At 51.3% G+C, this 12,735-nt stretch overlaps 1 protein-coding gene across 2 annotated transcripts in view; it reads left to right on the plus strand.

Moving 5' to 3' along the window:
- MAP3K9 (mitogen-activated protein kinase kinase kinase 9) overlaps positions 1-7,712 on the plus strand; it is a 76,778-nt gene extending 69,066 nt beyond the window's left edge. For both annotated transcript variants that reach the window (XM_084892639.1, XM_084892640.1), the window contains one exon: positions 778-7,712. In XM_084892639.1, the coding sequence (XP_084748765.1) occupies positions 778-1,262 (485 nt within the window). In that variant the 3' untranslated portion in view covers positions 1,263-7,712. The remainder of the gene's footprint in view (positions 1-777) is intronic.
- Positions 7,713-12,735: the final 5,023 nt, after the last annotated feature.

The raw sequence follows: 12,735 nt of genomic DNA on the forward strand, positions 1-12,735 counted from the left end.
CTGCGGCTGGGGGCAGCTCCTGCATTGAGCGTCTGCCCCCTGGAGGTCAGTGTTCATCATAGCAACCACTCGTTCTGCCTGTCAGTAAATTTACATATTAGGCTTTTATTATATACGATACTAGAGACCCAGTGCACAAAATTTGTGCATGGGAAGGGGAGGTTCCCCTCAGCCCAGCCTGCACTCTCTCCAATCCAGGACCCCTCGGGGGATGTCTGACTGCCGGTTTAGGCCTGATCCTGGTGGCCTGATTGCTCCTAACTCCCCCCCCCCCCCCCCCTTGCTGGCCTGGTTGCCCCCAACTGTCACCCTCTGCCAGCCTGGTCACCCTCAACTGCCCCCCTCTGCTGGCCTGGTTGCCCCTAACTGACCCCCCCAGCTGCCCTGGTTGCCCCCAACTACCCCCCCACCCACTGACCTGGTCACCCCACGCTGTTCATTTGGTTGTCCCTCATCCCCCTGCCAGCCTGGTTGTAGGTAGCCATCTTGTGAGGGCATGAGAGTTAATTTGTATATTACCTCTTTATTAAATAGGATAACCCCCATATGTCCCATTATTGTTGTCAGATATAGTGGCCCTGGCCTTCTAGTTCAAAATTGTATTTTCCAGTACCTCCCAAAACACTGCAAGACACATAGTAGGTGCTCATTAAATACTTGTTGTTTGTGTTATTCCAAGTGAGTAGGGCCTTGGCAAGGTGGGGATGGAGCAGAGTACACCTGGCCCAGGAATAAGGGACTCTCATCTGATGCCTCTCCTTTTGTCTTTTTGACCAGGAATGTTGAAAACCCCCAGCCCCAGCCGAGACCCAGGTGAATTCCCCCGTCTCCCTGACCCCAATGTAGTTTTTCCCCCAACCCCGAGGCGCTGGAACACACAGCAGGACTCTACGTTGGAGAGACCCAAGACCCTGGAGTTCCTGCCTCGGCCACGTCCTTCTGCCAACCGGCAGCGGCTGGACCCCTGGTGGTTTGTGTCCCCCAGCCACGCCCGTAGCGCCTCCCCGGCCAACAGCTCCAGCACAGAGACACCCAGCAACCTGGACTCCTGCCTTGCTAGCAGCAGCAGCACTTTGGAGGAGCGGCCTGGGCTCCCCGCCCTGCTCCCGTTCCAGGCGGGGCCGCTGCCCCCCACCGAGCGGACGCTTTTGGACCTGGACGCAGAGGGCCAGAGTCAGGACAGCACTGTGCCACTGTGTAGAGCTGAACTGAGCGCTCACAGGCCTGCCCCTTATGAGATCCAGCAAGAGTTCTGGTCTTAGCATGAAGAGGCTCAGGGGTGGGCAAGGGGGGCGCAGGAGGCGATGGGGGAGCTGGCTGGCACAGCCCTTACTCAGAGTTGGACCCCAGAGATCCAGTCCCACTTCTTGCACTGATAATGCACTTTGAAAACGGAAGGGGTGGGAGCAGAGCCACTTCAGAGGGTCTGTGGCCCTGCAGGGCCTTTTACCCGTGTCCACTGGAGGGGCTGTGGCTATCGGCTCTGGTTGTAGGGGAGGAGGGGGTGCGTGCATGTCCCTCACCCTCCACAGTCTTCCTCGCCTTTAGGGTGACCCTGCGGCGTCACTCAGCCAAATCTGTCTGCTGCTCCCTCTCCTCAGCCCCCTGGGTATGCCCAGAGCCTGTCCGGGGGGCCCCCTGTTAGCCCCGAGTTCAGCCTTCCCAAGCATCAGTATTGGACGTTCTGTGATTGATTTTATTCCCCTTCCACACTCTTCCCCAACACCCAGGAATCAGAATCTTGTTTGATGTGAGCATTTCTGAGTCCTAAGCCCTTTCATGCCAGCTGGGGGATGACGGACCCAGCTCTACCTCCCTGCACTTCCAGGTGCCACCTATTTATTTGAGCCCGCCGTTGGTTAGGGGAGCTCCTCAGTGAGAACTGGGGGCTGCGGGGAGGGTGTTAGGGAAAATACAGTTCAGCTGCAGTAAAGAGGGCAACGGAGTCTGTCTGTCCTTGTTCCTTTTGGCACGCATCTCCTCCCTGGGGTCCACCTATGGTCAGGCCCGGTTCTGATACAAACATAAGCTCATCCCGTGATTAATTTCTTGGGATGCCAGAGTCATAGTTCCTCCTTTTGTCCCTTTCGTTGTCTGATCTTTATGTGTCATTCCCTTCCCGCGAGTGTTCCTCCAGTCCCTGAAGTAATGGACTTTGGGTTCCATGTTTGGTTAGTAGATATCTCTGCATTGCACCAGAATAGCATATGGCGTTGGGGTGGAGGGTCCTCGACACCAGGGGTTGGAACTGGGCAAGGGTGTCCCTTCTCAGCCAGGCCATCCACTCTGAAATGCCCGTGAAGTAAAACAGAGCCCGTGGCAGTACCTCCCGTGGCTGGAGGTAGTGTGGCGGCGATGACTGTAGGTGCGTAGTGAGCCACCCGTGTACAGCAACCTCCAGGCCCCGGGCACTGGCCACTGGCCAAGGCCTCTTGTCTCTGTGCACAGGTGGCCTCAATGCTGGACTCTGGAGCCAGGTAGGAAGGACAACAGTGGCCAACCCTGACATTTCTGGAATTTGATTCCTTGACTTGAATGTTGAGCTTCTTCTGGAAGTTCCTCTTGTGTGTCTTCACTGCTCCACTCACTGTGAGGCCTCCTGTGTCCGTGGGAACAGTGGGAATGACAGCTTGATGGGGGGTAGAGTCGTTAGGTCCTGCACCTCCCCGTCAGGACTCTGTATGTCGCCCCACCGCCTTTTACCCTGGAACGTTGCTCTGGAGATGCTGGTGGCCAGCCTGCAGGCCCCTTGCTCTTGCGGCCTGAATGTCAGTGGTGATGAAGCAGGTCTGAGTGATAAATACGGTCACTGCTCTCTCTGCACCTGTGACAGACACCCTGCCGTGGGGATGGCAAAAGGGGTGACCTTGGCTTTCAAATGGTTCCTTGTTTTATGAGCCCTCTAGCCCTTTGGTTCAAGGGCCCCCCCTAGTCTTGGCTGGGAAGGCACTATTGGTTTTGTGGCCCAGGGTTTGCTATTGCATCTCATTCTCTCCTCGTCTTTGTTCGGTGAAGCCTACGTGAAGGAGATTATTTTTGCCCCGATTCCTCACTCCTTAGCTAGGAGGAATCAACTGTGAGTCGTCAGCAGTTCCAGCCAGGACCCCTCTTCATTCCTGGTGGGGAGAGGGACACAGGTGGTCTCTTCTTTTCCCCTCCCTGAACTCTGCATAGCTCCAGTCTCAGCTACTAACACATCTGTAAGCCACTAAATGGCTCTCTGGGGGATGTGGGGTGCAGCCTGCAGCGTGATCCAAACCATGCTGACTCTGGACGGTGCTCTGTGGTGTAAGGCAGGGATGTTTTCCTTCAATCATGTTCTACTTTTGCCATGCTGTTAGGTGGTAGCCATCTTTCTTGGAAGTGTAACCAGCATAACATAAACCAAATGGCGGTCACGTCCATTGAGTGGCAGTTGAATGCTGTTCTTACTCCTCCATCCAGGAGGGAGCCAGAAGGCTGGTCTCTGCTGAGGGAAGAACTGTAACTGCCAAAAGCAGAAGCAGGGTTATTCTGAAAATGCTCCCGTGAGTTTCCATGTTGATGAAGGAGTTCCCATCTCTCTCTGATGGGCCCCTGGGATAAGGATCCTATAGGGTAGCAGGTGTGAGGTACTTTCTGTCCACTCAGGTTCCCTGGCCTCCGTGGTCATGGTCAGGCTCAGGTCTTGAACCTGGGGACCAGGGGGCCTCCCTTTCCCCTTTCCTCTCTCCTCAGAGACTTAACCTCACTCTTGGCCAGTGCTCCTACATGGAAGATGCTGATAGGAAACAGACCCTGCTCTCTGCTCCTTATCCTCAGATCCGTTGGCTCCTTCCACTGATGCTGAACAGAGATTATCCTTCATGTACCTCCTTGGGCATCCAGGCCACTGCCAGGGCTGAGTAGATGTCCTGGATGTCCTCATGTTATTTCTAAGAGACGTTGGTGAATGCTCTTCACTTCCCATCTTTTAGTATCCTGAGGGTTGGGTAGTTATGATGATGACGACGACGATGGTGGTGCTATCTTATATTTGCATGACGCGGAATAATGCTAACCTTTCGTCCTGACCTAGCACAGAATTACATCACTTTTCCTTCTACCTTTGATGGCCTTGCTGGTAGAGAAGGGGGAAGGCTTGAAGAGGAATGAAAAAGCTGGCTGATTGGATTTCTGAGTGGGGCGCCAGGCACTGAGACCTGAACTGTGTTCCTCACTCTGCTGCTGCCGGCTGACCTCGGGCTTGTCTCTTCGCTCTCAGATTTCCTCCCTGCAAAGGCCGCCGTCACCTGCTTCCCTCCCAAGGGCAGTGAGCACAAGTATCCGCAGGTCAGTGAGGACGGACTGCTGAGGTTGGCAGTGTGGTTCTCACCCTTTACTTCTAGGGACTCGCCTGCTGTCTCCTCCTCTGTCTTCTGGAGGAGGAGTGATCGGGAGCTGGCTTTGTGCGATTAACAGGGCCCCGGGTCAGCCCCGTGCTCTTCTCCTGCATTTATGTAGCACCTGATGTTTACAAGCCTCCTTCCAAATCCTCCCACTTAACATGCCTGGTGGATCATCCCCACCACTCGTGTCTCACCGAGGAGGGAGTGGCAGGGGCCAGCATCGGAATGACTTGGCGTGGGGTCTCTGATTTCTTGGAGACACTCCCAGAGCCTTAACTTGTTTAGAGATTGGAATCAGGCCAAATCCTGGAAGCATCTTTGGGTCAGGGTCAGCTGGCCTGTGGGGCATGTGTCATGGTATGCGCTTCCTCACACAGCCCTCTTCTCTCAGACCACGATTGCTCAGGGACGTGTTGGGACACCCAAGGGCAGCGAGGCCTGATTTTTTTTTTTTTTTTTTTTTTTTTTTCCAGAGAGGAAGGGAGAGGGGGAGAGAGAGAGAAACATCAATGATGAGCGAGAAACATTGATCAGCTGTCTCCTGCACACACACAGGATTGAGCTCAAAATCTGGGCATGTACCCTGACTAGGAATCAAACTGTGACCTCCTGGTTCATAAGTCGATGCTCAACCACTGAGCTAGGCCAGCCAGCTGGGCAAGGCCTGACTTACTGTCAATGCTCTTGCTTCACGGTCCACACATTGCTCCCCTGCCCCTACAAGGAGGGAGACTTCTCCTGAGCATCCCTAACTCTTTCAGCTTGCTATTAAAGCACAGAGCAGTGGGTACCGAAGACGGGATGGCTGTGAATGGCTCACTTCTGGCAGGCCCCTCGGAGCCCAGAACGGGCCCTTTTCCTCTCATTAAGCCTATGCTTTTGACTCAGGTGTGTAGCATCCTCAGGCAGGTCAGAAACACTCCATTGCCAATTTTTAAAAAAAAATTTGTCTTTATTGCCGAAAATACTGCAGATGTCCCCTTTTTACCCCATTGACTTCCTTCACCCCGGGCCCACCCTGGTGCGCCCCTCCCCCCCCCCCCCCCCCCCCCATCCTCCTGCCCCAGGCCGAGTCCATGGGTTATACATCCGTTGCCTCTTGAAGGATTCGGGGAAGAAGCAGGTGCTGAGTTTCGGGAGGGCCGTGCTTTTCCTGAGGCCTTTCAGAGACTGCACCCCTGGGTCAGAGGTGAGGACAGCCTGCAGCTCGTGGTGGTTGTGATGGGAAGTGAGGGAGGCCGCAGGAACTGCAGGAATGCGGAGACCTGAGCTGCCCATATACTAGGCCTGTGAGGTTGCAGAACTTGCTTCCTGCCGTGGGCCTCAGCTCAGCCTTGAGCTGAGGACAGTGCCGCCCCATCTGAAGCACGAAGCCCTTCTAACTTTAAACGTGTAGTCCTGGAGCCCAGGTCCAGTGCTAAGTCTCACCTTGCTAGATTGCTTCTTTACGGAGAAAATTATATAGGTACGTGTTGGGGGAGGGGGGGAAGTGGTTGTAAGTTAAAATAAATAAATAAAATAAAATAGGGAAATAAGCAATTTCATATGCTTCTACCTACTAAACCACCGGCCTCTTTCCATGGCTTCAGGCCCGAGGGTGATGTCCTGTGAAGCTACAGTTGTTGTAGTCACACATTTCCAAATGTGCCGCCCTTTCTTCAGAGGAATCATTGCTTTCTTAGATCAGCAATTCAAATGAATAAAAATCCACGTCTGAAGGGACAGCCCACTGCTGCTTCCTCAGTCCGTGGCTTGTTCCTGGCCTGGCTGCCTGGGAGCTCACCAACTCAGGCACCTGTGTTGGAAGGTGGGCGGCAGAAATTGGAGTCCTGGCTGATGAAGGCTAATTAACAGGGCTCAGGTGCCTAATTAACCTGGCCCAGCCCTGGGCCTTGGGTTGGCCACGAAGGCCAGGTGAGCCCTCCTAGCCTAGACTGCTCAGACTGTTGAGTTTTCCTTTGTCCAGAGGAGATGAGACAGTCCCCCCCCTCCCCCCCTCCTTTGTTCCATTTCCTGGCTTGGGCCCTGGAAGCAGCCTGGCCTCTGGGCTTCTGAGGGAGCCCTGGCATTTGCTTTTCCAAACATTAGGCTCCCGTCTTAATCTGGAACCAGTAGGACTGGTCCTTCCTGGTTCTCACAGTCTGTGCTTCCCTGCAGCCCCTGCCCAGAGCCTTGCTTAAGGTCTCCAGCTCACAACTGCAGCTAGAAATGGAGAATGAGCCGTGGCTCGTGTGGTTCAGTTGGTTGGAGCATTGCTCCATACACTGAAAAGGGGGCGGGGTTTGATTCCCAGTCAGGGCACATCCCTAGGTTGTGGATTCAATCTCTGGATGTGGTACGTTACAGGAGGCAACCGATCAATGTTTCTCTCTCTCTCTCTCTCTCTCTCTCTCTCTCTCTCTCTCTCAAAAAAGGAAGAAAATTATATACTGTTGGGGGAGGAGGAAGTGGTTGTAGGTAAAAAAAAGAAAAAAAGAAATAAGCAATTTCATATGCTTTTACCTACTAGACCACCAGCCTCTCTCCATGGCTTCAAAAAAGGGAGAGAGGGAGAGAGGCGCAGAGTGAATAGAGAAGGGCCTATGTGTTCCCAGTGCCAGGAGCTTTTCCACGTCTCTTTGTTTCTCTTGGAAACACCCACCTTTCTCCTGACTGGTCTGACCCTCCCTGTAAACACCCACAACCTAGTTTTACTACGCGGATTGGCAGGCGTGGACCTGACAACTAGACAGGTTTCTCAGGACAAGGCACTGGAGTACATTCCAGCCCTTTCCTATGATTGCACATGAGGCTGACATCCAGGAATACTGAGCCCAGAGGTCAGCTGGGACTGATGGAGAGTGGGGTGGGGCGTGGATATTGTACTTGCCTGCACTTGCTGGAGGCTAAGACCAAGTGTCAGAGGGAATGGGTGGCCCACACCCCTAGTCTCCTACATGGACAGATCCTGGCTTTATTTAAAATCCTGATATTGTGCTCAACCTGGATTGTTTTCCCCATTAATTTTTTTTAAAATACGATATTGAAATACCATTTATCTTGATAACTGAGTCTTGGGTGGCCCCCTTAAATTTTCCATCCAACGGGAGCACCTCACTGGATCTGCGGAGCCGCTCAGGCAGAATTGTGAAGTTGGTGTTAGGATGTGTTTTGTTTTTCCTGGTTGCTCTTGCTCTACATCCCGCATGAGTAGGTAGTTTTCTGGTTGTATTGGCGTTTAAGTAGGATCATGCTGACTGTCATCTTAGGGCAGATTTCATCTTCGGACTTAAAATTGGGGGTGACTTTTCCTTGAAGTTCTCCAGCTTCCTTTCAGCCATCCCGAAGCCCTGAGGCCACTTAAAGGTCTGTGTGTGTTTCAGGGGCAAGGTCTGCGATTCCAGTAGAGGGGGCCTTTTTGATTCTCACTTAGCATCTCTTTGGGACATCCTGGAACTCAGAGATGTGAATAATACGGACTCATTCTCTCTCCCAGATTTCAGAAAGGACTGAGGTGTTCAGTGCACTCTGCTGTGCCTGGGGTCCCCGAGAGCCTTCCTCATGTCAGCCATCTCCCCCTTTTCACTGCCATTATCATCCTCCCACCTTTGTTTCACTCTCATCCTTTACCTCTACCTCCAGTGCCAGGGCCATGCTGGCTGTGGCTCTTCTCTTCCTCCCTGTCAGAGTGAAGCATAGACTTATCTTTGTCTCCGCATGGCTAACAAGGAATAAGAAACCATACGTCTCCTCTATGTGGGAGGTAGTGTCCTAGAGGTGTTGTTATTATTATTATTATTATTATTATTATTAATTATTTTGACTCACAATAATCCTGGGAGGGAAGATATGACCCCCATCTGAGGATGTGCAAACTGAGGCTCAGATCATTCTGTAACGTGCCCAGGGTCACACAGCTAGGAAGCAACATGACTGAACTGCTTGGCTCCAAAGTTGTCTCTCATTTTCCTCTGAGCGCATTTTAGGCCATGGTTGAGAAGCCCTGGGATAAGACGGGCCTAGCGTAGGCCTGCCTAAGCTTTGAGATGGCTCTGTGTCCAGCGGGGAGCGTGTCCTATGGCTAATCCACCAGCCTTTGTCTCTGGGATCACCCAGCAGGACCTGCAACCTCCCAGCTCAGCCAACTTCCTCTCTGTTCCTGGCTGCTCTCCCCACCATTTCCACCATTTTTCAGGGGTTTGTCCCACTCAGGGGTTGAAGGCATCAATCCCGTAGCCCTTCTCCCCAAACCACCGAAGACCTGTGGGCCTTGCTCCTATGTGACTGCTCTTTGCCACAGCTCCCACCCACATCCCTCCTAATCTTTCGAGTTTGGAAGCCTTACGGTAGCTCCTTGTTGGGAATTTGAAGTCAGGCTTTGCTTTTTGCTGCATTGAGAGCCCTTGGCACCCAGTTGTAGCAAAGACGGGAGCTGAGGAACTTGTCAATTCCCTCTCATTTTTTTCATCACCCACCCTGCACACATACTCTCACATGAACATTTACTCTGACGCTGTCTCTGCCTACAGAGGATGAAGGAAAGGAGCTGGAGATGTGTTTTATCTCACTTTCTTTGGGATTTGCCTCCCCGTTGGAGCCTTTGAGTCTGGGTGAGGTCAAAGGTTGCACACGTGCTTGTTTTGCTCCTCCGTCACTAGCTACCAATTTTCGTTCCTAGGTCTTTGCTCCGTGTCCTGCCCATGTGTCCTGACCCTGTGTCCTTGAGTTCCCACTTGCTTTGGGATTTAAGTTATTGTTAATTCGTCAACAATATTTAAAAATAGAAAAGTCCTGGAGGAAACTCTCCAGGTTCTTTCCTTTGGCTTCTTGTTTTCCAGGTACTGTAAATTGTTGACGAAGGATGCCAAGCAGGCTTGGTTCAATGGCTAAACCTCTTATCGTATTACAGTGTGATGCTGGTCTCAGCCTGGTCTCACCGCCAGAGCACACACAAACTTGAATAAAACTGGTATAGCAATGACTTGTGGTCTACCGTGGTGCTTTATTTGACCTTGCCCCTCTTTTTCTTTGTAATGAAATAAGATGTCCAAGTAACTGGCTGTTTCTGGGGAATTTCCACATGTAGGGAAGACATAACCAGAGAGAAATGGAGGTGGTGCAGGAAAGAGGTGGGAGAGGAGGCCCCCCGCTCCCCAAAGGTCCTAGCACCCCCAGCTGAAGGGCGCTGAAGTGACATCTGTGCAGGTGATTCAGTCTCTTCTCATAACTGACTTTGGCACAGGTCCTGGGTTTTGGCTTTCAGGGCCCTTAGCAAGTGTGTGTCGTCTCTCATTCTCTAGCCTGATATTGCTGGTGAAGTTGTGAATGGGGTTAAGAGGACAAACACAGATGGAGTTTGACACTTAGAGACAAGATTTGTTGGCTCTGAGTCATGGATTCCTTGTGGTCTTGATCGTCTTAATGGCACTTATGAGCTGTGTGACCTTGGGCAAGATGCTTAACCTCTCTGCTAAATTGGGAATTTGAAGTCCCAATAATAATCTGGCCACTCAGGGCCACTTCTGCTGCAAGCTGATCACAGCACTGCCTTTGTGCTCTAACTTTGAAGGATTGAGGATTGGGTGGGGATGTGAGTGAGAACAGACAGGAAGCATTTTGTTTGGGGCCGTTCTTCGTCTCTTTTCATCATTCAGCTGCATGTGGAAAAATGGCTTCTGAACTTCAATACTGACACCCTCATGCCGTGACCTTTCATTTCACTCCATACCTTTCCTCTCCACCGGGGAGAGGCGACAAGGCCAGATGCTTAACCTACGAGGAGAAAGAGGACCTTTTGCTGAATTTCAAAGTAGGTTTGTCCAGGGCCCACAAACCTTTGTAAAGCAGATTGGGCAGAGATAAACTGACCAAGCTCCCTGCTGAAGAAGACACTGTGGAAAGTGCCACATGCCATATGCCCATGTGTACATTGCCCCATGTTTCTGGAAAGCAGTGTGTCCATGCCGCCTTCATTTTCTAACGCCACTTAGTAATAAACACTAGCGATGACGTACTAGGACTTGATCTACCTCATCTCATTCACAACATCTCAGCATCCTTAAGAGTATGTCTCATTACTATCTCCACGTTACAGGAGGAAAATGAGGATCAGGGTCAAGTGACATGCCCAAGGCCTCATTAGCCAGTAACAGGGCTGGGATTTGCATATGTATCATGAGGATGAGTCAAATACAAAGATTCATCTACAGGTCATGCCAACATTAATTACAGGAGGGTTCGAGTGACCACCAAGGACCCAAATGATATTTTTGGGGTCTTCTTCTGCCCACTCCCCTCAGTCAACGTAGAATCTGAGAAAGTGAGAGTGTGGGAGCTCTCTTCACAGATTAGGAAACTTCTAAATGCCTGCCCACAGGAGGCTGCTCACAGGAGGTTGCTTCTCTGCCCGGAACTTACTGTCTTCTACATGCCACACACCAGCTGGACACGAGAGAGTCCCAGCTTTTCCGGATGGCACCCAGGCCTCAGAGACCCTATGGTCTGATGGGAGAGATTGAAATACACAGAAATCTGTTCAAAATCATGTGGTCGGTGCTATGGTGGAGCTAGGGGGGCATTATGGCCTGGCATCAGCATGAGCTGGGGATCTACAGGCTGCCTGGGTGCTCTGACACCGGAGCTGAGTCCTAAGGGATGGAGGGGCGCAAGGGCATGAAGGCAGGAGGTACGCTCTCTCATACCCAGCCGCAAGGTCTGTCTTTTTAAAAAAATATATATTTTATTAATTTTTTACTGAGAGGAAGGGAGAGGGATAGAGAGTTAGAAACATTGATGAGAGAGAAACATTGACCAGCTGCCTCCTGCACACCCCCTACTGGGGATGTGCCCGCAACCAATGTGCATGCCCTTGACCAGAATCGAACCTGGGACCTTTCAGTCCACAGGCCGACGCTCTCTCTAGTTTTGGCGTCTGTCTCCTTTTTGAAGGGACAGCTGTTGATGCCTCATGCTGGGTTCCTGTTTCTGGTTTTGTGATGCAACCATACACTGAGTGGCCAGATTATTAGGATCTCTGAATGCATAATAATCTGGCCACTCAGTGTATATCTTATATAATTAAAGGCTAATATGCTAATTGTCCCCTGGACCAGGAGTTTCACCAGCAGGCAGGCCGGCCAACCGCCCATGTCCCCTCCCCCTGGCCAGGATGGCCGGACCCCACCCATGAAAGAATTCATGCACTGGGCCTCATATATATATATATGGCCAGATTATTATGCATGCCTTCAGAGATCATAATAATCTGGCCACTCAGGGTATATGGTGTTATGTAGCCATTAAAATTAGATTGTTCAAGAATAATTAAGAAAATAAGGAAATGTTCATAAGTTAAAAGGCAGAATATAAAAACTTCAAAAACAATTTTATCCTAATTATATGTAGAAAATATATTTCCTTTTCTTTCCACCTTAAATATATATATTTGATAGGCATAAGAAAAAGGTAGAAAGCCAGTCATTGCTATCTTTATGGAAAGAGGTATGATGGATGATCTAAAACTGTTTTTGCTTTTGGAATTTTAAGACTTTTCTTTTTAATAATGAGTGCGTGTTACTGTTACACTGAGCAAAACGATGATGAATACAGTAGTTTGGGGATACTTTCCAGAGAGGCCAGGTTCCTCTGCAGCTGTTCCAGAAGCCCAGGCCACTTACTTTGAGGCTGCCTCTGCCCTGAGCAATACAGTGACTTCAGAAGCCCTGCTCTTAGAAGGGAGAATTGGGGCCCAGGCCAGGTCCAGCTTCCAGTCCTAATGGGCTCTCCTCCTGACCCCTTCTTTCATCTCTTCCAAGTGCTGGGATGGTGAGTCACCTGCAGAATGCAAGCAGTGTCTAGTGAGGGCACAGGCAGCGGACATTCTAACAGAGGAAGTACCAGGGAGGTCTCCTAGAGGGCAACACAGGCTCACTCTCCTCCAAGCAGGGCAGGGGCCTACACACCCACACGCTGTTTACTGGACTATGGAATGTGCTTCTTTAAGCCTGGGACCATGCTAATCTAAGCGTGCTAATCCTCTCTGGTTCCACCCAATCTAGTCCGACCAGCTCCAGTTGGAGACTGTGTTTTGGCGTAGGAAAGTGGGGTGGTGGTGAGGGTGGGCCTCTGTGGCTCTGCCCTGCACATACACCCCCTACCCCCAAGATATGGTCACACCAAAGCCACCCAATCAGGAGGGGTCCTTACGCTGTCTCAATGGCAGGCACTGGAGGCGCCTCTGTGAGAAGGGGGGAAAGGAAGGGTTGGGATAGAAGATTAGTCCTAGAAAATAGGCCCATGGACACAGGTTGGATCATGCTACCCCAGAGTCTGTAGAAAAGATATGCATTCTTTAGCATGGCCTGAAGGGCCTAACCTGATCAGATCCCAG

This window comes from Pipistrellus hanaki (assembly GCF_964339955.1).
Source record: "Pipistrellus hanaki genome assembly, chromosome: 1".
NCBI classification, from domain to species: Eukaryota; Metazoa; Chordata; class Mammalia; order Chiroptera; family Vespertilionidae; genus Pipistrellus; species Pipistrellus hanaki.